Below are 27942 nucleotides of genomic sequence, written 5' to 3'. Positions count from 1 at the left end.
GAAAAAAAAGTGGAGTCTATATACATTGTGTGCAAAAGGCATGAGGAGGTAGGCGAATAATTACAATTTTTCAGATTAACACTGGAGTGATAAATGATCAGATGGTATACAGCCCACTTTTATCTTCTTTGAGGAGGTAGGGGAGGAACAAAATGGCTGCATTGACCTTGTGTAATAAAAAAGGCAGGATTAGAATATTATGAAGCAGGGATAATCAACAAGATTCACCGCAGGACGATTTTTAAATGTAATTCTTCTTTTTATTCTTTTTTTCTTCTACTCTTAAGTGGATGGTTGGGGGGCGGGAACATGATTACAAATCATTTGAAGATTGCAAATTGACCGCAAGAAGGCCAAACAGATAGAATATTTAACCTAATCATTTCAAACCTTGCTTGCGTTTTTATAAGATCATGTGTCTCTCTATAATGCATGGGAATACTTCGGAACATATTTCCAAAATTAAAATCAATTGGAGATGATTTACTGGTCTTGTTATGCTGCTGGAAATGTGATGGAATTTACAATGTGAGAAGAAAATACCCAAGCCAGCACATTATGATCTGGGTATGAACAATGGTGTTAAAATGTTATTAGTGTGTGAATTCATGTGAGTAGGAAAATTGAAGAATTTATACATATCCCTTCCCGTCTGGTACATTTGAATGAGCGACATTTAGTTAGTATTGGAAAAGACAAATATTCTCCGTGTACAGAACACACAATCACAGTGCAAATACATCCAAATACTTTATATGTTTGTAAATCCATAGTGAGCTTTAAACATCATCTTGCTTTGGTCTGAAATACTGAGTACCAAACAGGCCACCCCAATGCACCATCCAGAAAGACATACTGTAAATTAGACACAAACACAACATGAGTATTCAATATTAAATGCATCTCACTAATGTGATTTATTTATTCTCCTTTTTGTCAAGTTTAACAGTTTAACAGTTTAACATAACATGTCTTACCTGTTTGTGGAGGTTGATACATTTCTCTATCACAGCTCCTAAACTCTCTACAACTTAACTGAACAGGGGCAGGATAAGACAAGGACTAAAGGGAGGAGGATGGAAAGAGATGGTGAGAGAGTCTATCATGGGTTTAAAATATTTAGTCAAGTTTACAACTCAGTATCCTGTGTTGCAAGTTTAACATAGCCTCCATAAACAGGTAAGACACACACACACACACACACACACACACACACACACACACACACACACACACACACACACACACACACACACACACACACACACACACACACACACACACACACACACACACACACACACACACACACACACACACACACACACACACACACACACACACACAGATGACCCAATCTAGGTTGAGTTTCTCACAGCACCCAAATTCTCAACAACGTAGACTATGCAGAAATCACACTTCCATTTCCTGCTTGCTAAACTTCTAATATGTTTTCCTAATTTCAGTTTATGTGGCAAAACGTATGGCCCAGTATATCACTGGGGCCAATCTTCCTGCCATCCAGGACCTCTATACCAGGTGGTGTCAGAGGAAGACCCTAAAAATTGCCAAAGACTCCAGCCATGCTAGTCAGACTGTTCTCTCTGCTACCACACGGCAAGCGGTACCTGGAGCGCCAAGTCTAGTTCCAAGAGGCTTCTAAACAGCTTCTACCCCCAAGCCATAAGACTCCTGAGCAGTTAGCCTTTTGATTATCTGGACTATTTGCATTAACCCCCCTCACCCCCATTTTTACTCTGATGCTACTCTGTTTATTATCTATGGAGTCACTTTACCTACATGTACGTATTACCTCGACTAACCTGTGCGGGGGTACCGGTACCCCCTGTATATAGGCTCATTACTATTATTTTATTGTTGCTCTTTAATTATTTATTGTTTTTCTATTTTATTCTTTACTTAACACTTATTTTTCTTAACTGCATTGCCGGTTAAGGGCTTGTATAAGTAAGCATTTCACTTTAAGGTAATACCTGTTGTATTCGGTGCATGTGCATGTGACAAATAACATTTAATTTGATTGTACTGTTTTTTGATAATAATTTGAATTATTATTGTTAGCTAGTGAATAGTTAACATTTACCCACCTTTCACGTCGATCCGTTGCAAGTCGTCTCTCACCTGTCTTGCCTCCAACCATCCGTGCACTTCCCGCCTCCAGTGCGTCTTTGAACCAACAGTCTCCATTCGAATTATACATACAAGCGCCCTTTAATCACGAGCGCACTGCTGGTTCCAAAGCGAACCACTCTTTTGAAAAGGGTTCTCAAAAGCACACCTGAAGTCTACAAATGTTTAAAAACAAACTGATGGCAGAGTATGGGTTCTTAAATTAACCTTAAAACCTCTTAAATGTAATCAAACATATAATCTACGCACTCCCCAAACGTAATTATTTATCACGAGGGCCATAAAAAATAACTAGCAATGCTAAATACTCCAAGAAAGGATCAAATCTCACCTCTCTGGTAAAAAAAATAGTTATACATTGCATAAGTGTAGTTACTTTTGAGGAAAAAAAATACATATTTGTGTATTGAGTGTTAGAGAAAATGTGCATATTTTCTAAAGGTCTCTCTTGATCAAACCGTCTGCCCCCATCGCTGTGAACATATCACAGAGCTCTAGCTTGGCTTCCTGAACTTGTTAGGAACCCGTCTTTCATATTAATAATTTCCGTCTATGACAAACAGAAAGTGGTGTTCATTTAAAGTCTATGAATTATTTTATATGAATGGCTATGAATCGATCTCTGAATGTGTAACAGCGACGAAACCGCAATCTCCTGCTGGGTTACCAGGCATATTGTTGTTAGTGGCTGTGACATAAAGTTCAGCCAGGAGTTGATGGGCAGTCGGAAGAGCAAATTATAATGGTTGGAGGGACATCCCAGCTTCATGTGGTGTCAGACATACTCCTGTGTCCATGAGAATCATGGCTACCGCTCAATGCAAGCCATTTCAATCTTGGGCGTCGGTCGAAACTGAAAAATGTCAGTTGAAACCAGTACCAGAACCACACATGTCCACAAAACAGGGGACTTTACATCTAAGAGGTTTAAGGTTCCTTCTTTAACCTTGTAATATTCTTAAGAATATCTGTCAAAAATACGCCCAATGCGTTTCTATCAGTGGCGTATATTCATGGATGGCAAAGGAAGAATTTACCAAGAAACTATACCAAGAACAAAACACAATGTGTTTTGTTTCATACATTCAGCCTTTCATACATTCAGTCTGCAAATTGAAGGAAATGTATCTCAGCGGAGAAAGCATCCATCCGAGTGAACGAAACAGTGCCCCTCTGTCTTAGCATCTGATGCTGTCTGATCAAAAAGAGTATGACATTGTTGCCGCCTGTAGCATCGAATGCAAGGGAAGCCAGCAAGTATTTGGCTTCCCTTGATAAAAAAAATTGTCAAGGGAAGCCAGTTTGGATTTGGCTTCAGACCAATCACATCACAAGCCAAATGTCATTATTGACAGCATTTTTTAATTGTTGCATTTCGTTGTGATGTGGCCTTTCTGCCCCTGGCCTGAGAGGATGAAGATCAACAACCACAAGATGTAGTAGGCTAATGTTAACGTGGCGTATCGTTGCACATGAAAGGAAGTTAGGCTAGCGAGCAAGTCATTTAGCCAAGTACCCTAGGACAACAAGAACTAAAAATGTTGACTGTATAACAGAGTCATAGACTGTTTTAGGCAACATGAAAGAGGAGGATGGCATTGGCAGGGTGAGTCAACATGTTTTTTTCTACTTGCACGAACACAATCACACAAATCAGTACCATGGACAGCCACATCATATTTAGCTTATGCTGATTGGACTAAATCGTTTTTGGTATCTTTTAGTTGTCACTGTTTTATACCAAGCATAGGTGATTAGATGACGTTGATTAGTGAAGGCAGCTCCTGTTTTCTTTGCGATTTGCGGTAACTCGCTGTGGTTCTAAATCAATAGTTGTTTAGTAGTCCGAAAATGTTGGAAACATAACCTTGTTTGACCATGCTGTGGGTCATGTACAGTTGAAGTCGGAAGTTTATATACACTTAGGTTGGAGTCATTAAAACTTGTTTTTCAACCACTCCACAAATTTTTCCAAAAACCGTTTACAGACAGATTTTTTCACTGTATCACTATTCCAGTGGGTCAGAAGTTTACATACACTGAGTTGACTGTGCCTTTAAACAGCTTGGACAATTCCAGAAAATGGTGTCATGGCTTTGAAGCTTCTGATTGACTAATTGACATCATTTGAGTCAATTGGAGGTGTACCTGTGGATGTATTTCAAGGCCTACCTTCAAACTCAGTGCCTCTTTGCTTGACATCAAAAGAAATCAGCCAAAACCCCAGAAAAAAAAGTAGACCTCCACAAGTCTGGTTCATCCTTGGGAGCTATTTACCAATGCTATTTACCAATAGTACGCAGGTACAAACACCATGGGACCACGCAGCCATCATACCGCTCAGGAAGGAGACGCATTCTGTCTCCTGGAGATGAACGCACTTTGGTGCGAAAAGTTCAAATCAATCCCAGAACAACAGCAAAGGACCTTGTGAAGATGCTGGAGGAAACAGGTACAAAAGTATCTATATCCACAGTAAAACGAGTCCTATATCAACATAACCTGAAAGGCCGCTCAATAAGGAAGAAGTCCCTGCTCCAAACCCGCCATTAAAAAAAAGCCAGACTACGGTTTGCAACTGCACATGGGGACAAAGATCATACTTTTTGGAGAAATGTCCTCTGGTCTGATGAAACAAAAATAGAACTGTTTGGCCATAATGACCATCATTATGTTTGGAGGAAAAAGGGGGAGGCTTGCAAGCCGAACAACACCGTCCCAACCGTGAAGCACGGGGTGGCAGCGTCATGTTGTGGGGGTGCTTTGCTGCAGGAGGGACTGGTGCACTTTATAAAATATATGGCATCATGACAATTATGTGGATAGTGTATATTGAAGCAACATCTAAAGACATCAGTCAGGAAGTTAAAGCTTGGTCGCAAATGGGTCTTCCAAATGGACAATGACCCCAAGCATACTTCCAAAGTTGTGGCAAAATGGTTAAGGACAACAAAGTCAAGGTATTGGAGTGGCCATCACAAATCCCTGACCTCAATCCTATTAAAAAATGTGGGCAGAACTGAAAAAGCGTGTGTGAGCAAGGAGGCCTACAAACCTAACCCAGTTACACCAGCTCTGTCAGGAGGAATGGGCCAAAATTCACCCAACTTATTGTGGGAAGCTTGTGGAAGGCTACCCGAAACGTTTCACCCAAGTTAAACAATTTAAAGGCAATGCTACCAAATAATAATTTAGTCTATGTAAACTTCTCACCCACTGAGAATGTGATGAAAGAAATCATAGCTGAAATAAATAAATCTCTCTATTTCACATTCTTAAAATAAAGTGGTGATCCTAACTGACCTAAGACAGGGACTTTTTACTAGGATTAAATGTCAGGAATTGTGGAAAAACTGAGTTTAAATGTATTTGGCTAAGGTGTATGTAAACTTCCGACTTCAACTGTAACTGTTTGCTACATGTTATGATGGCAATATTGAGCATCCTTTCAAAACACATACTTCCACCATTTTCTGCCTGTGCATCCAACATTGTAATAGATCCTCAGTTGGTTGAGATGGAAAACCCAGCCCATTTTCTTGTTGTAATCCATTACAAGCTCTGGAACAGATACACACTATATATACAAACGTATGTGGACACCCCTTCAAATTAGTGGATTCTGTTGCTGACGGGTGTATACAATCGAGCACTAAGCCATGCAATCTCCATAGACAAACATTAGCAGTAGATTGGCCATACTGAAGAGCTCAGTGACTGTCAACGTGGCACCGTCATAGGATGCCACCTTTCCAACAAGTCAGTGCGTCAAATTTCTGCTCTACTAGAGCTGCTCCGGTCAAAAGTAAGTGCTGTTATTGTGAATTGGAAACATCTAGGAGCAACAACGGCTCAGCCACGAACTGATAAGGCCACACAAGCTCACAGAATGGGACCGTCAACTGCTGAAGCGTGTAGCACATACAAATCGTCTTTCCTTGGTTGCAACCCTCACTACAGAGTTCCAAACTGCCTCTGGAAGCAACGTCAGCACAAGAACTGTTCGTCGGTAGCTTCATGAAATGGGTTTCCATGGCCGAGCAGCCGCACACAAGCCTAAGATTCACCATGCACAATGCCAAGTGTCGGCTGGAGTGGTGTAAAGCTCGCCGCCATTGGACTCTGGAGCAGTAGAAACGCTTTCTCTGGAGTGATGAATCACGCTTCACCATCTGGTAGTCCAACGGACCAATCTGGGTTTGGCAGCCCTAATCACCCAACATCAGTGGCCGACCTCACTAATGCTCTTGTGGCTGAATGGAAACAAGTCCCCGGATCGATGTTCCAACATCTAGTGGAAAGCCTTCCCAGAAGAGGGGAGGATGTTATAGCAGCAAAGGGGGGAAACTTTTTTCAATTTAAATTACTATACAAAATTCTTGCAACTAATAGAATGTTATATATATGGGGGATACAATCTTCCCAGCTCTGCAGATTCTGCTGTGAGGATGCAGTCATTAGATAATATATTTTGGTATTGTTCCAGGAATGGCTGAAGAATTGCAACATTTGCCTAGAACTAACGCTACAGATAGCAATACTGGGTGATTTGAAAAGACATAATCAATCAATAATATAATAATTATTTTAGCAAAAATGTTTATTTTTAATTTACAATCTGTAGAAGCTATGAGAATAAGGAAGGTTCAATTATTTTGTGAAGCATCACAGCACAGTTGAAAAATATATATGGCAAATAGAAATCCGAAATGGATGATGTTGAGAGATAGATGGGAGGGGTTGAGTGGAGCTGAAGGGTGGCACTAATTTTTTTTTCCACCTTTTATTTAACCAGGTAGGCTAGTTGAGAACAAGTTCTCATTTGCAGCTGCGACCTGGCCAATATAAAGCATAGCAGTGTGAGCAGACAACACAGAGTTACACATGGAGGAAACAATTAACAAGTCAATAACACAATAGGAAAAAAAAGTGGAGTCTATATACATTGTGTGCAAAAGGCATGAGGAGGTAGGCGAATAATTACAATTTTTCAGATTAACACTGGAGTGATAAATGATCAGATGGTCATGTACAGGTAGAGATATTGGTGTGCAAAAGAGCAGAAAAGTAAATAAATAAAAAACAGTATGGGGATGAGGTAGGTAGAAATGGGTGGGCTATTTGCCGATAGACTATGTACAGCTGCAGCGATCAGTTAGCTGCTCAGATAGCAGATGTTTGAAGTTGGTGAGGGAGATAAAAGTCTCCAACTTCAGCGATTTTTGCAATTCGTTCCAGTCTCAGGCAGCAGAGAACTGGAACGAAAGGCGGCCAAATGAGGTGTTGGCTTTAGGGCTGATCAGTGAGATACACCTGCTGGAGCGCGTGCTACGGAAGGGTGTTGCCATCGTGACCAGTGAACTGAGATAAGGCGGAGCTTTACCTAGCATGGACTTGTAGATGACCTGGAGCCAGTGGGCCTGGTGACGAATATGTAGCGAGGGCCAGCCGACTAGAGCGTACAAGTCGCAGTGGTGGGCGGTATAAGGTGCTTTAGTGACTAAACGGATGGCACAGTGATAAACTGCATCCAGTTTGCTGAGTAGAGTGTTGGAAGCAATTTTGTAGATGACATTGCCGAAGTCGAGGATCGGTAGGATAGTCAGTTTTACTAGGGTAAGGTTGGCGGCGTGAGTGAAGGAGGCTTTGTTGCGGAATAGAAAGCCGACTCTTGATTTGATTTTCGATTGGAGATGTTTGATATGAGTATGGAAGGAGAGCCAGACACCTAGGTACTTATAGATGTCCACATATTCAAGGTTGGAACCATCCAGGGTGGTGATGCTGGTCAGGCGTGCGGGTGCAGGCAGCGAACGGTTGAAAAGCATGCATTTGGTTTTACTAGCGTTTAAGAGCAGTTGGAGGCCACGGAAGGAGTGTTGTATGGCATTGAAGCTCGTTTAGATAGCACAGTGTCCAAGGACCGGCCGGAAGTATATAGAATGGTGTCGTCTGCGTAGAGGTGGATCAGGGAATCGCCCGCAGCAAGAGCAACATCATTGATATATACAGAAAAAAAGAGTCGGCCCGAGGATTGAACCCTGTGGCACCCCCACAGAGACTGCCAGAGGACCGGACAGCATGCCCTCCGATTTGACACACTGAACTCTGTCTGCAAAGTAATTGGTGAACCAGGCATGGTAGTCATCTGAAAAACCGAGGCTACTGAGTCTGCCGATAAGAATATGGTGATTGACCGAGTCGAAAGCCTTGGCAAGGTCGATGAAGACGGCTGCACAGTACTGTCTTTTATCGATGGCGGTTATGATATCGTTTAGTACCTTGAGCGTGGCTGAGGTACACCCGTGACCGACTTGGAAACCAGATTGCACAGCGGAAAAGGTACGGTGGGATTCGAGATGGTCAGTGACCTGTTGGTTGACTTGGCTTTCAAAGACCTTAGATAGGCAGGGCAGGATGGATATAGGTCTGTAACAGTTTGGGTCCAGGGTGTCTCCCCCTTTGAAGAGGGGGATGACTGCGGCAGCTTTCCAGTCCTTGGGGATCTCAGACGATATGAAAGAGAGGTTGAACAGGCTGGTAATAGGTGTTGTGACAATGGCGGCGGATAGTTTCAGAAATAGAGGGTCCAGATTGTCAATCCCAGCTGATTTGTACGGGTCCAGGTTTTGCAGCTCTTTCAGAACATCTGCTATCTGGATTTGGGTAAAGGAGAACCTAGAGAGGCTTGGGCGAGTAGCTGCGGGGGGGCGGAGCTGTTGGCCGAGGTTGGAGTAGCCAGGCGGAAGGCATGGCCAGCCGTTGAGAAATGCTTGTTGAAGTTTTCGATAATCATGGATTTATCGGTGGTGACCGTGTTACCTAGCCTCAGTGCAGTGGGCAGCTGGGAGGAGGTGCTCTTGTTCTCCATGGACTTCACAGTGTCCCAGAACTTTTTGGAGTTGGAGCTACAGGATGCAAACTTCTGCCTGAAGAAGCTGGCCTTAGCTTTCCTGACTGACTGCGTGTATTGGTTCCTGACTTCCCTGAAAAGTTGCATATCGCGGGGACTGTTCGATGCTATTGCAGTCCGCCACAGGATGTTTTTGTGCTGGTCGAGGGCAGTCAGGTCTGGAGTGAACCAAGGGTGATATTAGATTGCTTCTTGTGTAAATATTTTCTGTCTCGATTTTAATGATTTGTATCATGCAGCGTTACACAGTTAAACTGTCGCTCTTTTGCATGTTTAGAAATTGCTGCTCTGAGACACCTTGGAGACGACCCCTCTTTTCAACTTGGTCGAAGTTGCCCCAAAACGCTGATCCTGGGTTAATTTTTTTAAAGTCTTATTTTTATATGCTTATGGTTAAGATTACTGTTACATCGAAAAAGGAGGAGGAGGAAGAAGAGGAGGAAACTGGATACCTGGTCCCGGTTTCCCAAACGCTTCTTAAGGCATCCAATAGTTCTAATATATAGCCTTTTCTCAAAATATAAAAAAATATAATATAAAAAATATTTTTACAAAATAAAAAGAGTTCTTAACAGGGCATGTTTTTTTTGCCCTCGCAGGTGTCGTCTCCTTCAGACTTGAGCTCGTCGTCAGAGCAGAAAGTCAATATATATAAAAAATATTTTTAAAAATAAAGAGTTCTTAACAGAGCATAATCAATCATCTTTTTAATTACATCATTGAAGCATAGATGCATTACTTGTGAAAAAGGTAGAAAAAACAGCATGTTTCAGTTTTTCTCAATAAGTTAGTTCCGCATTTTTTGAACGGAGCATGCTTATCTAAAATGGTGAGGAAGTTACTTTAAAAAAATGACCAGGCATCCTCAACTGACGGATGAGGTCAATGTCCTTCCAGGATACCCGGGCCAGGTCGATTTAGAAAGGCCTGCTCACAGAAGTGTTTTAGGGAGCGTTTGACAGTGATGAGGGGTGGTCGTTTGACTGCGGCTCCGTAGCGGATACAGGCAATGATAACAAGATAAACAATGTAAAACATACGGGATCTGTTAAATGTGTATATAGGTTCGGAACTTTTGGGAAATAGCACAGTTACAAATAGAAATCAAATTGGATGGACATCAGAAATAGAGGAAGGACTAAGAACAAACAAGAGAGAACTATTGTAAAGTAGACTGTGTCTATAAAATGTGTATAGGATGTGTAAATTGAAGGTAAAAGCAGAAGTGTTTATTAGTTTACTCAAATTAGGGGATCGGTGGTAGGGTTTGCGGGGAATAATAATAATAATGTTTGTGTCGCTTTGCTTTATCTTGGCCAGGTCGCAGTTGTAAATGAGAACTTTTTCTCAACTGGCCTACCTGGTTAAATAAAGGTGAAATATATTTTTTTTTAAATGCCCATGATTTTAGAATGAAATTTTCGACGAGCAGATATAGTGTAAGTTCCTACCATTTTTAAAAACAACTTCAAAACCCCTGCCACTGTCACTTCAGGCCCAGGCAGTATGGTACAAGGGTGAATGGTGGGACTTGGGGCAGACACAGTGCATGGAAATGTAGGCTCCTCTCTTGGGTGTACCCCCTCTCTTTCTCTCCATGTTCCTCTCCCTCCACTCTCCTCTCGCTCCCCTCCTCACTCCACATCTCTATCCCTCCAATCATCTCTAACTCCTCATCCTCCCTGCCTTCTGCTCCTGAGCCCTTACTCTCCATAGCCTTTCATTTGCTTTCACTGACTTAGAGGAACAGAGGGAGAGGAGAGGATCAACAAATAACACATAATCTTGCTCTCTCACACTGTCTGTCTCCCTTCCTGTCTTTTAATCAACCATTGACACTCTTCCTAATTAGGGGTTTCCATAATAAATTGTGTGATACAGTTACACACCTTCCAATTCCCCCAACTTGTCAGCTGGCTATGTAAACATATATCCAACTCATCATATGAGCTCCACTTCATGGGCATCTACCCTAACACGACAGCTACACTGTCAAATAATATGAAAACGAGGCAATATATAGCCTTTGAATATTTGCACCTAGCAAACATGACAAACCATAACCTAAACACGACAGAAAACACAAATTACTCCGGCCTTCATTTCGGTGGCTAGTTAGCTGTTTGTCTGTGTGACAGCTGAGGTGACGTTTCGTGAGCGCAGCTCAAATTTACCACTACATACAGCTTTTCTTGTCTGACAGACGAACTAGCTTGTTAGCAGCAGGCCATTTCCATATGAGTTAGCTGACTATATACAGCTGAACACTGAAACTATTTAGATGAGACAGAGCGCAATCATTCGAGCTCCACCAATGATGAGCTCACCTATACCAACAAAGTTATCATGACATGACAGGACTTGCTAATCTTAGAGCTATTCCCCAAGTTTTGACAGATATTATTGTTCGGAAAACAAGGCCAATCCCTGCCGCTATAGTAATTTAAAGAAAGGTTGTTGACTGCCACAATGGGTTCTAAAGAGTTAATGTGTCACGCCTGCTCCCGCTCTCTAGGGCTCAAGGGCACCAGGCTGCCCATCTTTACGCACACCAGTCACCACCATTACGCAGCGCTTCATTGGACTTACCTGGACTCATCACTTTATTGATTGCCTCCTCTATATCTGTCTATTCCCCAGTTTGATCCCGTTTCAGCATTAATGTCATTATGTTTCCTTTGTCCAGACGCTGTCCGTGTTTTGTTTAATGTGTTATTTATTAAATATTCACTCCCTGTACTTGCTTCTCGTCTCCCAGCGTCTGTCCTCACAGAATGCTGACACCAATATTGGAATCAGGGAGTTTTTTGTTTTGGTTGGTGTGTCGGTTTCTGGTGCCGCTGCCAAAGGAACCGGGGATGCCTCAGCTGGCTCGTCAGGCTTCCATACCTTAGCTGGTTCGAGAGCTTTTCTTGCCTCGGTTGGCTCGGCAGGCTCCCATCCCACGTCATGCCTCAGCCGGCTCATCAGGCTCCCACGCCTCTGCTCGCCTCTGTCAGACTCGCTGAGGTGGGACGCCGGGTGGTGCCCCTAGAGGGGGGAGGGTACTGTCACGCCTGCTCCCACTCTCCCTCTCTGGCGCTTGAGGGCGCCAGGCTGCCCATCATACGCACACCTGTCACCATCATTACGCGCATTACCGCTTCATTGTACTCACCTGGACTCCATCACTTTATTGATTGCCTCCTCTATCTATCTATTCCTTAGTTTCAGCATTAATGTTATCCGTAGCCAATGTGAGTAAGACCTTTATACAGGTCAATATTCACAAGGCCGCAAGGCCAGACAGATTACCAGGACGTGTACTCTGAGCATGTGCTGACCAACTGGCAAGTGTCTTTACTGACATTTTCAACCTGTCTGTATTACCAACATGTTTCAAGCAGACCACCATAGTCCGTGTGCCCAAGAACATGAAGGTAATCTGCCTAAATGACTACCGACTCATAGCACTCATGTCTGTAGACATTAAGTGCTTTGAATTGCTGGTCATGAGACCATTATCCCAGAAACCCTAGACCCACTCCAATTTGCATACTGCTCCAACAGATCCACAGATGATGCAGTCTCTATTGCACTCCACACTGCCCTTTCCCACCTGGACAAAAGGAACACCTATGTGAGAATGCTATTCATTGACTACAGCTCAGGGTTCAACACCATAGTGCCCTCAAAGCTCATCACTAAGCTAAGGACCCTGGGACTAACCACCTCCCTTTGCAACTGGATCCTGGACTTCCTGACGGGCCGCCCCAAGGTGATAAAGGTAGGTAACAACACATCCGCCACGCTGATCCTCAACACGGGGGACCCCCAGGGATGCATGCTCAGTCCTCTCCTGTACTCCCTGTTCACTCATGACTGCATGGCCAGGCACGACTCCAACACCATCGTCAAGTTTGCCGTTGACACAACAGTCGTTGGCCTGATCACCAACAATGATAAGACAGCCTATAGGGAGGAGGTGAGAGATGTGGCTGTGTGGTGCAAGGACAACAACTTCTCCCTCAACATGATCAAGCACATGCACAACCCCATTCTCAACTAACATGGTCCAAATACACTAAGAAAGTCGTGAAGAGAGCACTACAAAGCCTATTCCCCCTCAAGAGACAAAAAACATTTGACATCGTCCTCAGATCCTCAAATGGTTCTACACCTGCACCATCGAGAGCATCCTGGTTGCATCACTGCCTGGTATGGCAGCAGCTCGGCCTCCGACCACAAGGGACTACAGAGGGAAGTGCATACGGCCAATTTCATCACGGGGACCAAGCTTCCTTTCATCCAGGAACTCTATACCAGGCGGTGTCAGAGGAAGGCCCTAAAAATTGTCAAAGAGTCCAGCCACCCTAGTCATGAACTGTTCTCTTCTACCTGAGCACCAAGTCTAGGTCCAAAAGGCTTCTTAATAGCTTCTACTCCCAAGCCATAAGACTCCTGAACAGCTAATCAAAGGTCTACCCAGACCTCTCTTTTACGCTGCTACTACTCTCTATTTATTATCTATGCATAGTCACTTTAACTCTACCTACATGTACATATTACCTCGACCAACCGATGCAACCGCACATGGACTCCGGTACCGGTACCCCCTGTAATAGCCTTGCTATTATTATTTTACTGCTGCTGTTTAATTATTTGTTACTTTTTTCTGTTTCTTTTATTTTAAATTACTTAACTAAATATTTTCCACCGGCACAGGTTTCATACATTCACATATAACGATTAAATATTCACTTACTTTTTGAAAATCTTCCTCTGATTTGTCATCCAAAGGGTCCCAGCTATAACATGTAGTGTCGTTTTATCAGATAAAATCCTTCTGTTTAGTTGGCGCCATTGATTTGAGTAATCCACTCGTTCAACTTGCCGTTAAAGGAATCTGAAAATATACCCCTAAACTTTGTTTCAACCAGTCAAAATATGTTTCTATTTACTCCTCAGATATCCTAAAATGTAATCAAAATATAATATTTATTTCGGAAAAAAGTATGTTCAATAGGAAGCCGATTTTAGCAGGTGCGTAATTTTTTCATGACGTGCTCAAACACACATTTCCAAGATTGTGTCCTTCTACTAAAACTGTTATTTCTTATTCGTGTTTGAAGTTACAAGCCTACAACTTTGAACATAGACTGCTGACACCCTATGGAAGCCATAGGAATTGCATCTAATTTACAATATGACCTTTCTCTTGCATTTCTAAGAGGGTGGTCTCTCTCAATTCTGGTTGGTTTTTCTTTGGATTTTCTCCTACCATATCTATTGTGTTATTCTCCTACATTATTTTAACATTTCTACAAACACTACAAAAAGTGTTTTCTTTCCAATGGTACCAATTATATGCATATCCTGGCTTCAGGGCCTGAGCTACAGGCAGTTTACTTTGGGCACATCATTCAGACATGAAATTGAGAAAAAAGGGGCCTATTCCTAAGTTAACCTACTAGAGGATACCACTCCACCCACCTCATTGCTGTCTACTTAATTTCTCTCCTATTAAAGTATATTTGTTGGTTAAGGGGTTGTAAGTGTCATGTTTTGTCATTTATTATCATGTCTTGTCCCTGTGCTTCCCATTCTATTAGTTTCCCTCTGCTGGTCTTATTAGGTTCTTTCCCTCTTTCTATCCCTCTCTCTCCCCCTCCCTCTCTCACTCTCTCGCTCTCTCTTCTCTCTATCGTTCCGTTCCTGCTCCCAGCTGTTCCTATTCCCCTAATCATCATTTAGTCTTCCCACACCTGTTCCCGATCCTTTTCCCTGATTAGAGTCCCTATTTCTCTCCTTGTTTCCCGTACCTGCCCTGTCGGATCCTCATTTATAATTCACCGTGCTGTGTCTATGTTTTGCCCTGTCGTGTCGTGTTTCCCTCAGATGCTGCGTGGTGAGCAGGTGTCTGAGTCTGCTAGGTTCAAGTGCCTTCCCGAGGCAACCTGCAGTTCTCGATCAAGTCTCCAGTCTGTTCTCGTCTTTACGTGTAGTATTATGCTTTTTGTTTTGTAAAGTTTATTCTGGATTAAATACTCTGTTTTCGCCAAGTCGCTTTTGGGTCCTCATTCACCAGCATGACAGAAGGATCCGACCGAGGAATGGACCCAGCGACTACAGACGCTCGTAACACTGCCGTCGAGATCCAAGGAGCCATGCTCGGCAGACACGAGCAGGAATTGTCTGCTGCTCGCCATGCCGTGGAGAGCCTGGCCGCTCAGGTTTCTGACCTCTCTGGACAGTTCCAGAGTCTTCGTCTCGTGCCACCTGTTACTTCCTGGCCTGCCGAGCCTCCAGAACCTAGGGTTAATAACCCACCTTGCTACTCCGGGCAGCCCACTGAGTGCCGCTCCTTTCTCACCCAGTGTGAGATTGTGTTCTCTCTCCAACCCAACACATACTCTAGAGAGAGAGCTCGGGTTGCTTACGTCATTTCACTCCTTACTGGCCGGGCCCGAGAGTGGGGCACAGCTATCTGGGAGGCAAGGGCTGATTGTTCTAACAATTACCAGAACTTTAAAGAGGAGATGATTCGGGTTTTTGACCGTTCAGTTTTTGGTGGGGAGGCTTCTAGGGTCCTGGCTTCCCTATGCCAAGGTGATCGATCCATAACGGATTACTCTATAGAGTTTCGTACTCTTGCTGCCTCTAGTGACTGGAACGAGCCGGCGCTGCTCGCTCGTTTTCTGGAGGGACTCCACACAGTGGTCAAAGATGAGATTCTCTCTCGGGAGGTTCCTTCCAGTGTGGACTCTTTGATTGCTCTCGCCATCCGCATAGAACGACGGGTAGATCTTCGTCACCAGGCTCGTGGAAGAGAGCTCGCATCAACGGTGTTTCCCTGCTCCGCATCGCAACCATCTCCCTCCTCTGGCTCTGAGACTGAGCCCATGCAGCTGGGAGGGATTCGCATCTCGACTAAGGAGAGGGAACGGAGGATCACCAACCGCCTGTGCCTCTATTGCGGATTTGATGGACATTTTGTTAATTCATGTCCAGTAAGAGGCCAGAGCCCATCAGTAAGCGGAGGGCTACTGGTGAGCGCTACTACTCAGGTCTCTTCATCTAGATCTTGTACTACTATGTCGGTCCATCTACGCTGGACCGGTTCGGGTGCTACATGCAGTGCCTTGATTGACTCTGGGGCTGAGGGTTGTTTCATGGACGAAGCATGGGTTCGGAAACATAACATTCCTTTCAGACCGTTAGACAAGCCTACGCCCATGTTTGCCTTAGATGGTAGTCATCTTCCCAGTATCAGATTTGAGACACTACCTTTAACTCTCACAGTATCTGGTAACCACAGTGAGACTATTTCTTTTTTGATTTTTCGTTCACCTTTCACACCTGTTGTTTTGGGTCATCCCTGGCTAGTATGTCATAATCCTTCTATTAATTGGTCTTGTAATTCTATCCTATCCTGGAACGTATCTTGTCATGTGAAGTGCTTAATGTCTGCCATCCCTCCCATTTCTTCTGTCCCCACTTCTCAGGAGGAACCTGGCGATTTGACAGGAGTGCCGGAGGAATATCATGATCTGCGCACGGTCTTCAGTCGGTCCCGAGCCAACTCCCTTCCTCCTCACCGGTCGTATGATTGTAGTATTGATCTCCTTCCGGGGACCACTCCTCCTCGGGGTAGACTATACTCTCTGTCGGCTCCCGAACGTAAGGCTCTCGAGGATTATTTATCTGTGTCTCTTGACGCCGGTACCATAGTGCCTTCTTCCTCTCCGGCCGGGGCGGGGTTCTTTTTTGTTAAGAAGAAGGACGGTACTCTGCGCCCCTGCGTGGATTATCGAGGGCTGAATGACATAACGGTTAAGAATCGTTATCCGCTTCCCCTTATGTCATCAGCCTTCGAGATTCTGCAGGGAGCCAGGTGCTTTACTAAGTTGGACCTTCGTAACGCTTACCATCTTGTGCGCATCAGAGAGGGGGACGAGTGGAAAACGGCGTTTAACACTCTGTTAGGGCATTTTGAGTACCGGGTTCTGCCGTTTGGTCTCGCCAATGCGCCAGCTGTTTTTCAGGCATTAGTTAATGATGTTCTGAGAGACATGCTGAACATCTTTGTTTTTGTCTATCTTGACGATATCCTGATTTTTTCACCGTCACTCGAGATTCATGTTCAGCACGTTCGACGTGTTCTACAGCGCCTTTTAGAGAATTGTCTCTACGTAAAGGCTGAGAAGTGCTCTTTTCATGTCTCCTCCGTTACTTTTCTCGGTTCCGTTATTTCCGCTGAAGGCATTCAGATGGATTCCGCTAAGGTCCAAGCTGTCAGTGATTGGCCCGTTCCAAGGTCACGTGTCGAGTTGCAGCGCTTTTTAGGTTTCGCTAATTTCTATCGGCGTTTCATTCGTAATTTCGGTCAAGTTGCTGCCCCTCTCACAGCTCTTACTTCTGTCAAGACGTGTTTTAAGTGGTCCGGTTCCGCCCAGGGAGCTTTTGATCTTCTAAAAAAAACGTTTTACGTCCGCTCCTATCCTCGTTACTCCTGACGTCACTAGACAATTCATTGTCGAGGTTGACGCTTCAGAGGTAGGCGTGGGAGCCATTCTATCCCAGCGCTTCCAGTCTGACGATAAGGTTCATCCTTGCGCTTATTTTTCTCATCGCCTGTCGCCATCTGAGCGCAACTATGATGTGGGTAACCGTGAACTGCTCGCCATCCGCTTAGCCCTAGGCGAATGGCGACAGTGGTTGGAGGGGGCGACCGTTCCTTTTGTCGTTTGGACAGACCATAAGAACCTTGAGTACATCCGTTCTGCCAAACGACTTAATGCCCGTCAAGCTCGTTGGGCGTTGTTTTTCGCTCGTTTCGAGTTTGTGATTTCTTACCGTCCGGGTAGCAAGAACACCAAGCCTGATGCCTTATCCCGTCTGTTTAGTTCTTCTGTGGCTTCTACTGATCCCGAGGGGATTCTTCCTTATGGGCGTGTTGTCGGGTTGACAGTCTGGGGAATTGAAAGACAGGTTAAGCAAGCACTCACGCACACTGCGTCGCCGCGCGCTTGTCCTAGTAACCTCCTTTTCGTTCCTGTTTCCACTCGTCTGGCTGTTCTTCAGTGGGCTCACTCTGCCAAGTTAGCTGGTCATCCCGGTGTTCGAGGCACTCTTGCGTCTATTCGCCAGCGATTTTGGTGGCCGACTCAGGAGCGTGACACGCGCCGTTTCGTGGCTGCTTGTTCGGACTGCGCGCAGACTAAGTCGGGTAACTCTCCTCCTGCCGGTCGTCTCAGACCGCTCCCATTCCTTCTCGACCATGGTCTCACATCGCCCTAGACTTCATTACCGGTCTGCCTTTGTCTGCGGGGAAGACTGTGATTCTTACGGTTGTCGATAGGTTCTCTAAGGCGGCACATTTCATTCCCCTCGCTAAACTTCCTTCCGCTAAGGAGACGGCACAAATCATTATCGAGAATGTGTTCAGAATTCATGGCCTCCCGTTAGACGCCGTTTCAGACAGAGGCCCGCAATTCACGTCACAGTTTTGGAGGGAGTTCTGTCGTTTGATTGGTGCGTCCGTCAGTCTCTCTTCCGGGTTTCATCCCCAGTCTAACGGTCAAGCAGAGAGGGCCAATCAGACGATTGGTCGCATACTACGCAGCCTTTCTTTCAGAAACCCTGCGTCTTGGGCAGAACAGCTCCCCTGGGCAGAATACGCTCACAACTCGCTTCCTTCGTCTGCTACCGGGTTATCTCCGTTTCAGAGTAGTCTGGGTTACCAGCCTCCTCTATTCTCTTCCCAGCTTGCCGAGTCCAGCGTTCCCTCCGCTCAAGCGTTTGTCCAACGTTGTGAGCGCACCTGGAGGAGGGTGAGGTCTGCACTTTGCCGCTACAGGGCACAGACTGTGAGAGCCGCCAATAAACGCAGGATTAAGAGTCCTAGGTATTGTTGCGGCCAGAGAGTGTGGCTTTCCACTCGCAACCTTCCTCTTACGACAGCTTCTCGTAAGTTGACTCCGCGGTTCATTGGTCCGTTCCGTGTCTCCCAGGTCGTCAATCCTGTCGCTGTGCGACTGCTTCTTCCGCGACATCTTCGTCGCGTCCATCCTGTCTTCCATGTCTCCTGTGTTAAGCCCTTTCTTCGCACCCCCGTTCGTCTTCCCTCCCCCTCCCGTCCTTGTCGAGAGCGCACCTATTTACAAGGTACATAAGATCATGGACATGCGTTCTCGGGGACGGGGTCACCAATACTTAGTGGATTGGGAGGGTTACGGTCCTGAGGAGAGGAGTTGGGTTCCGTCTCGGGACGTGCTGGACCGTTCACTCATTGATGATTTCCTCCGTTGCCGCCAGGATTCCTCCTCGAGTGCGCCAGGAGGCGCTCGGTGAGTGGGGGGTACTGTCATGTTTTGTCATTTATTATCATGTCTTGTCCCTGTGCTTCCCATTCTATTAGTTTCCCTCTGCTGGTCTTATTAGGTTCTTTCCCTCTTTCTATCCCTCTCTCTCCCCCCTCCCTCTCTCACTCTCTCGCTCTCTCTTCTCTCTATCGTTCCGTTCCTGCTCCCAGCTGTTCCTATTCCCCTAATCATCATTTAGTCTTCCCACACCTGTTCCCGATCCTTTTCCCTGATTAGAGTCCCTATTTCTCTCCTTGTTTCCCGTACCTGCCCTGTCGGATCCTCATTTATAATTCACCGTGCTGTGTCTATGTTTTGCCCTGTCGTGTCGTGTTTCCCTCAGATGCTGCGTGGTGAGCAGGTGTCTGAGTCTGCTAGGTTCAAGTGCCTTCCCGAGGCAACCTGCAGTTCTCGATCAAGTCTCCAGTCTGTTCTCGTCTTTACGTGTAGTATTATGCTTTTTGTTTTGTAAAGTTTATTCTGGATTAAATACTCTGTTTTCGCCAAGTCGCTTTTGGGTCCTCATTCACCAGCATGACAGTAAGTAAGCATTTCACTGTAAGGTTGTATTCAGCACATGTGAAATTTGATTAGATTTAACTTACTATTGTATTTTTTTTATTTAACCTCCTTGAGATGGGGAAAACATGTTTTTATTATTAAGTTGAACATGTGCTCTTCATGTCAGTTTCTTCACCAACTTACGCTATTCCTATAGGGACCCAGTTGTGCTATGATAAACACATTACACAAGTCTATGTAGTTCAACACTTACATGAAGAAGTGTATTGAAATGCACTTTAATAGGAGAGAAATTAAGTAGACAGCAATGAGGTGGGTGTCAGGGTTTTCCTGTGGTGAAGTAGAGGAGGACCAAAACGCAGCGTGGTTATATTGACTCATGTTTAATCAAAAAACGGATAAACATGAACACTACAAAACAATGAATGTGGAAAACCAAAAACAGCCCTATCTGGTGCAAAACACAGAGACAGGAACAATCACCCACAAAACCCAACACAAAACAGGCTACCTAAATATGGTTCCCAATCAGAGTCAATGACTAACACCTGCCTCTGATTGAGAACCATATCAGGCCAAACATAGAAATAGACAAACCAGACACACAACATAGAATGCCCACCCAGCTCACGTCCCGACCAACACTAAAACAAGGAAAACACATACGAACGAGGGACAGAACGTGACAGTGGGCAGAATGGTTTCCTCTAGTAGGTCACCTTATGCATCATGTAGGCAGGAAATCAAATGTCACCCACCAGTCCCTCACAAAACCTAAACACTTTTGTAAAAAAAAATGACTTTGTACTTTTTTTATTATTGGTGTTTCCTAAATCTGTCTTGCCTTACTTTGCTAACTAAAACGACATACTGTGTACTAATCATCCCACATACTATGCAGCCAATTCTACTTGATTAACCCCATAAAATAGTCTGGCATTTAAAGCCTGCTAAATTTCTCATAATATAAAACTATATTTTTGGTACTATTTAGAATGTAAGTGAGGGTATTCAAACATGGCCGATGGGGTCATACATTATTACAAGTGAATACATTATTACCATATCATAATGCATTATACCTATGAATGCACAACATCAATGAAGATACTATCTAGAATGCTCATCTTCAATTCAAGCTTCATCAGGGTCACATAGAGGCCAGTGAACTAACAGTGGGACCAAGTTTCCATCTCAACCACCCCTGCTTCATATGACGGAAGAGATGCATCGATTTATTAAATAGTCTTGTTACCAAGAAATGCTCTACTGCTAAATTGACAAGGTGCCTGCCCCTAGGGAATGTACAAAGCAAAAACAGCCCTAGACACAAACACATGGATGCCCAATGACGCTCCAACCCCCGTACATATATCAAGCGGAACATTGGCCTGGCTTATCAGGCAAAACATAGGATCCCACATAAAAGTATGCTTGTTAACCACGCAACTTGTATAGGTTGTCATCAATGACGTCATAATTTCTTCCATTTCAAACATACCATTTAGTTCGGACACCCTATTGTCACACTTATTGATAACAACCAATACGTTGAAGGTGGTAAAAGAGGATAAATGAGAATCTTAGGCTTTTTAAAAACTTATTTCCCACTTTTTGGTTAATGTCTAGCTTGTCACTCAGAGGTAGTCTTATAGGCAATATAGGGCACTCTATGGTAATGCAAACAGTCAGACCCCCCCCCCCTCCCCCTGTGGGATTGGCGCCTTTCCTCTACGTCTGTCTGCTGTCGATGAAACCGGATCCTGCCTGTGAGCACTGCTTGCTCGACTTTCCCTCGTTACTGTGCCCTCAGGCACCGATGAAATTATTAATAATTAAGCAGCGTTTCGCTGTTGCAAATAAGACACTGTCTGAGAATACAGGTTTCTGCATGTCTCCTCAATATCTGCCCAAAGTGTTCTCTATAACTAATCAATAATTACACAATCCAGACAGTTTGTTCCAGATCGAGGGCACATAGGGTTCTGACAAACATAATTAGTAGAGACTTTAAAGGAGCTCCCTGAAATATTTTTATTTAGTATTAAACCCTGGGATTAAGGTGGTGTTCCCTAACAGCCTGATTATTGGCAAACAAAATGGCAGCTCGGTTGGGGGAGGGAGGGAAATACCAAATTTACATGTAAGCTATTTCTCAATGATCTTTGCTCGATTTCTCAAGTACTATCTCATGGCTTCCTACTCAAAATGCATTGAAGGAGGTCAGAAGGGAGGAACCATGGGTGTTCTTCTCCAATGTGTTCTGAGAGGGCATGGAGAAAGGACACAAGGGAAGACTATTGAGAAAGAGTCTTGGAGAAGTTCAACACAAAGTGTTCATCTGGAGGTACTTATAAAGCCGTTACTGCATTTGCATAATGCAGACTGATACGAGAATGCATTTAAAACACGAAATAACTCTGTGTCAACAATTCACACAAGAGTTCAGCTCATTATGTTGCCCCATTGTAATGTGTGTAATCTACAGGCATGGCTGTGGTGTTTTTCCACTCTACTCAGGGTTGTTCACACTGCTAGTTCCACCCACAGGATATTGTCGTAATGATAGATGTTTCAGGAAATTGGCCCGAAAGAGTCTAGAGTACTTTCACTTTTACTGGACACAGCACTCTTGAGTCACACCGGGAAACCCCAACAGTACACACAGCTTAGCAGCATACAGTTTGTGTGTGTGTGCTCGGTCGAGGAATGTGCATCTCCACTCTTTCACTAATACCAAGAGTAATAAAAACCTGTGAGATGGTTGGTTACATTTTCCGATCATTATTGTGGAATTACATAAGAGGGAAATTGATGTAATTTTCTCCAAAAATAATATACTTTATTTGACTTCAATTTAGAAAATTGCAACTGTTATAAGGTGGAAATTTGTACCTTACAAAATCTTGTTTCATTCCCGCAAATACCTTTTCGGCTCTGTGCCATTTAGCATGTGGAATAGCTACAGTGCCTTCAGAAACTTGACTTATTCTACAATTTGTTGTTACAGCCTGAATTCAAAATGTAATTTTATTTTTTTAATTCTTCAAGCTCTGAAGTTGGTTGTTGATCATTGCTACTGTAGATTTTGCTACTGCCATTTTCTTGCTATAGATTCTCAAGACGATTTAACATGTCGCCATACCGTGACGGTTGAGCTAACGTGCGCACTAATGTGATTAGTATGACGTTGTAAGTAACAGCAAACTTTCCAGGACATAGACATATACATGTCTTATATGGGCAGAAAGCTTTAATTATTGTTAATCTAACTGCACTGTCCAATTTACAATAGCTATTACAGTGAATAAATACCATGCTATTGTTTGAGGAGAGTGCACAACAACAACATTTTTCTCACGGCAACTGGTTTGATACATTGACCTCTGAAGGTAAATATACTTCAGTAATTTTGCTCCGATTCGTCATCCTGAGGGTCCCAGAGATCAAATGTAGCATAGTTTTGTATGATAAAATCTATTTTTTAAATCAAATATAAGAACTGGGTTCTACAGTTTGAACCCCTGCTGTCTCTGGCTCCACAGCCACCCCATCTGGACATCTAGATGTGTGAAAGTTAGTATATTTATTTATTTTGTTTTACCTTTATTTAACTAGGCAAGTAAGTTAAGAACAAATTCGTATTTTCAATGACAGCCTAGGAACAGTGGGTTAACTGCCTGTTCAGGGGCAGAATGACAGATTTGTACCTTGTCAGCTCAGGGGTTCAAACTTGCAACCTTCCGGTTACTAGTCCAACGCTCTAACCACTAGACTACCCTAGGAGTGTGTAAACTTACCTTTGTATTACCATATCATTTTTGTATGTTCTCTATATTTATGGACTTAAAAAGCTATCACTTGACCAATTCAGCACATTTGGGCAGACTTGATACAATTCTATTTTCTCTTATCGCAGCCATTAAACCCAGTAACTGTTTTAAAGTCACTATTGGCCTTGTGGTGAAATCCCTGAACGGTTTCTATCATCTTTGGCAACTGAGTTAGGAAGGAGGCTTGTATCTTTGTAGTGACTGGTTGTATTGATACACCATCCAAAGTGTAAATAATAACTTCACCACGCTCAAAGGGTTATTAATTCATTTATGTTGTACATTTTTATTATATACACACACACACACACACACACACACACACACACACACACACACACACACACACACACACACACACACACACACACACACACACACACACACACACACACACACACACACACACACACACACGGTCTAAAGGTTAAAAGGCCTCCTGCGGGGATAGGGGCTGGGATTAAAAATCTAGGACAAAACACACATCATAACAAGAGAGACACCACAACCCTACATAAAGAGACCAAAGACAACAACAACAGCATGGCAGCAACACATGAAAACACAGCTTGGTCGCAACACCACATGACAACATGGTAGCAACAAAACATGGTTCAAAACCTTTTGGGGACAGACAACAGCACAAATGCAAGAAGGTAAAGACAATACATCACGCGAATCAGACAACTGTCAGTAAGAGTGTCCATGATTGAGTCTTTGAATGAAGAGATGGAGATAAAACTGTCCAGTTTGAGTGTTTTTTGTAGCTCATTCCAGTCTCTAGCTGCAGCGAACTGAAAAGAGGAGCAACCCAGGGATGTGTGTGCTTTGGGGACCTTTACCAGAATGTGACTGGCAGAACGGGTGTTGTATGTGGAGGATGAGGGCTGCAGTAGGTATCTCAGATAGGGGGTAGTGAGGTTTAAGAGGGTTTTATAAATAAGCATCAACCAGTGGGTCTTGCGACACATATACAGAGATGACCAGTTTTACAGAGGAGTACAGTGATGTGTCCTATAAGGAACATTGGTGGCAAATCTGATGGCTGAATGGTAAAGAACATCTAGCTGCTCGAGAGCAACCTTACCTACTGATCTATGAATTACATCTCCGTAATCTAGCATGGGTAGGATGGTCATATGAATCAGGGTTAGTTTGGCAGCTGGGGTGAAAGAGGAGAGATTACGAATCCAGGTCTAAATTTAACCTTAGCCTGCAACTTTGATATGTGCTGAGAGAAGAACAGTGTACTGTCTAGCCGTACTCCCAAGTGCTTATATGAGATGACTACCTCAAGCTCTAAACCCGCAAAGGTAGTAATCACACAGGTGGGGAGAGGGGCATTCTTCTTACCAAACCACATTACCTTTGTTTTGGATGTAGATGGCAGCGGTGGGATTCCTCAGTAAGTCATTTGATCAGGACTCGTTATTCAGTGTATTCTCTTCCTCTCTTGTATCTTAGATCCGTGTTTATATCAACTCCACGGGGCAGAGGAAGGAGAGCCACAAGATGGACCTCATCGCCCTCCTCTTTCTCTCAACCAACTCCATCGTGGACCCCTGGGTGTTCATCTTCCTCAGCCCATCAGTGCTGCGCTTCTTCTGGGGAGCCCTGTGTAAGACGCCCCTCCTGCGGTCCAGGGAGTCTTTCTTCAAGTCCTCCCTGGGGAAGCAGACGCATGCCCAGCTGGAGCTGTGCCATCCCAGTGCTGTCTCCGAGTTCACCCACTCTCCGATGTCCACGCATATGGTTTGACCCTTTGATGTACTGGACCTAATTGGGGCCTTGTATGTTGTCTCTGAAGGGAGAAGCCACTGCCCAAATGTGCTGCCTGCCTAGTGGTTTGATTATATTGCAAGGATGTGGGGTGTGTGTGTAGCTACTTAGGGGCAACTTCTGGACAAGTGGAACGGCAACCTACACATTCCTGCAAACGTAGGCTGCTGCTTGCTTGTTTTGGAACAAGCTCTGAGGCTCATTTTGGAAGCCTCCGGAGGCCAGCAACAGACATTTGACGGGCAGTTAGACTCCAACTCTGAGGAGAATGGAGTTGCAGTACAGGGTCACGTTCTTAAAAGTACTACCCATTATTTGTTTTTACAGCCTGGACTCTCAGATCAGAGGCCACTACAAGGACAGCAAACCAGGATTCACATCACTGAAGGAACTAAATCAGATAAGGACTGTTTATTCTATGTGAGTTGATCATGCTCCAGATGCATGCATTGTTTCCACCGTGCCCTGTTACTACACCCTGGGACTTCCAGGGAAGTTTACATGAATTCTTTCTGTTGAGATGTTCCTTCAGCCATCAAATGGAATCCTTGTGGTTTTGGGAATTGTTATCAGAAAAGGGAATTGTTATCAGATTATCATGTAATCCAAGCAAGATTCACACACTCCAAACCTATGTTCAAATACTATTTAGGGTATTTCAAATCCATTTGGATGTAAGCATTTGTGTAATTTTATTCTGAAAACACAAGTAGTTTAATATTGGAATGTATTTGGAAATAACCTTGGAAAGTATTTGCATGTATTTCGTAAATAAATATTTAAATACTACCATGCATTTCAACCAGGTCTGTTTGGTATTTGAAATAATGTAGTTGGAAATACTTTCAAAATGTAGGCTATTTATAGTAGAAGTAGTTGATTCGGGACACATTCAAATACTAGTACGGTATTTATACTGTATGTGAGTAAAAAGTACTAAAATACGGTACACAGAAAATAACAAATAATCAAATATATGTATTTGAGCCCAGGTCTGACACACACATACACTGTCCCCTCTCCCTGCAGCTATGACCCGTTGACCTTTCCCCTGTCACCCCACTGGGTACTCACCTCAAACGGTCAAAGGGTAATAGCTCGAGAGTGACATTTCTTTTTGTAACATTTACATTTTTTATCAAACATATTAATGTGGTTATGTTATGAGAATTGTGCTATGAGAGGAGGTTTCGTCTGTACCCTTATGAGGTACCTCAGTGTTTTATTTTATTTCATCTTTATTTAACCAGGTAGGCCAGTTGAAAGGACAGCTTGAGTATTTATTATGTGTCCCAGCCCTCAGATCTCATTGATGTGTTAGTGTACTTGGTGACAAGGTACTCATGAATGTTCAGTGCACAGTTGTAAATGTGTTGTTCGTTTGTGTGTGTCAGTAAACCTTTTTATGTGACGAAAGTAAAATGTCGTATAAAAAATGTCACGACAGGCCTGATGGAAAAAGAAAATTTGTTGGTAAACATTTCAAATGTCCACATACAATATGCCAGACAATATGGGATTTTTTTGTGTCTGTAACATTTATTATGCATGAAATGGCGGTGGAAACGCTTTTTTCATTTCCAATACATATCTAGGGTCTTATTCTGGTGACATGATGATTCATGCTTGGCTGTCGTTTGACAAATAAAAATAATCTTGCTATTTTGTCCATAATAATGTCATAATTTAGGCTATAGCCGCACTGCATCTGCCAGTGCGAGCTATTAGCTAGTGTGCACGTGCCAAGACCAGAGTGGACACATTCGCTATAAAACGCAACTTTTTTGTGACAAGACCATCAGTAGAAAATGTGATGGAAACCCATTTAACCTTTTATTCGGGACATGGGAATACACACAATGTTTTATCTGTAACATGTCAATTTGATGGAAACAACTCTCTGGTGGGAAAATGGGCATGTTGTTTTCATATGGATTTTAGATTATTTGCATGAAAATCTGTCGCCAATTGGATGGAAACCTAGCTGATGTCAAAGAGATGGCACTGAAAAAAACATGATAACAGCAAGAAATCCTACCTCTAAAGTTGAAGTCGGAAGTTTACATACACCTTAGCCAAATATACATACAAACTCAGTTTTTCACAATACCTGACATTTAATCCTAGTAAACATTCCCTGTCTTAGGTCAGTTAGGATCACCACTTTATTTTAAGAATATTAAATGTCAGAATAATAGTAGAGAATGATTTATTTCAGCTTTCATTTCTTTCATCACATTCTAAGTGGGTCAGAAGTTTAGGTATACTGTACTCAATTAGTATTTGGTAGCATTGTCTTTAAATTGTTTAACTTGGGTCAAATGTTTCGGGTAGCCTTCCACAAGCTTCCCACAATATATTGGGGGAATTTTTGGCCCATTCCTCCTGACAGAGATGGTGT

General features: G+C 43.6%; 1 protein-coding gene across 1 annotated transcript in view; it reads left to right on the top strand.

The window, feature by feature from the left end:
- The window catches only part of LOC124001151 (prostaglandin E2 receptor EP2 subtype-like), a 44437-nt gene extending 16738 nt beyond the window's left edge, over nucleotides 1-27699 (top strand). Inside the window, exon 2 of the mRNA XM_046307748.1 lies at nucleotides 25227-27699. Within this exon, the coding sequence (XP_046163704.1) occupies nucleotides 25227-25520 (294 nt within the window). The 3' untranslated portion in view covers nucleotides 25521-27699. The remainder of the gene's footprint in view (nucleotides 1-25226) is intronic.
- The last annotated feature ends 243 nt before the right edge of the window (nucleotides 27700-27942 follow it).

Source organism: Oncorhynchus gorbuscha, linkage group LG17, assembly GCF_021184085.1.
Source record: "Oncorhynchus gorbuscha isolate QuinsamMale2020 ecotype Even-year linkage group LG17, OgorEven_v1.0, whole genome shotgun sequence".
Classification (NCBI taxonomy): Eukaryota; Metazoa; Chordata; class Actinopteri; order Salmoniformes; family Salmonidae; genus Oncorhynchus; species Oncorhynchus gorbuscha.
This window is presented reverse-complemented; position numbering and strand designations above follow the sequence as displayed.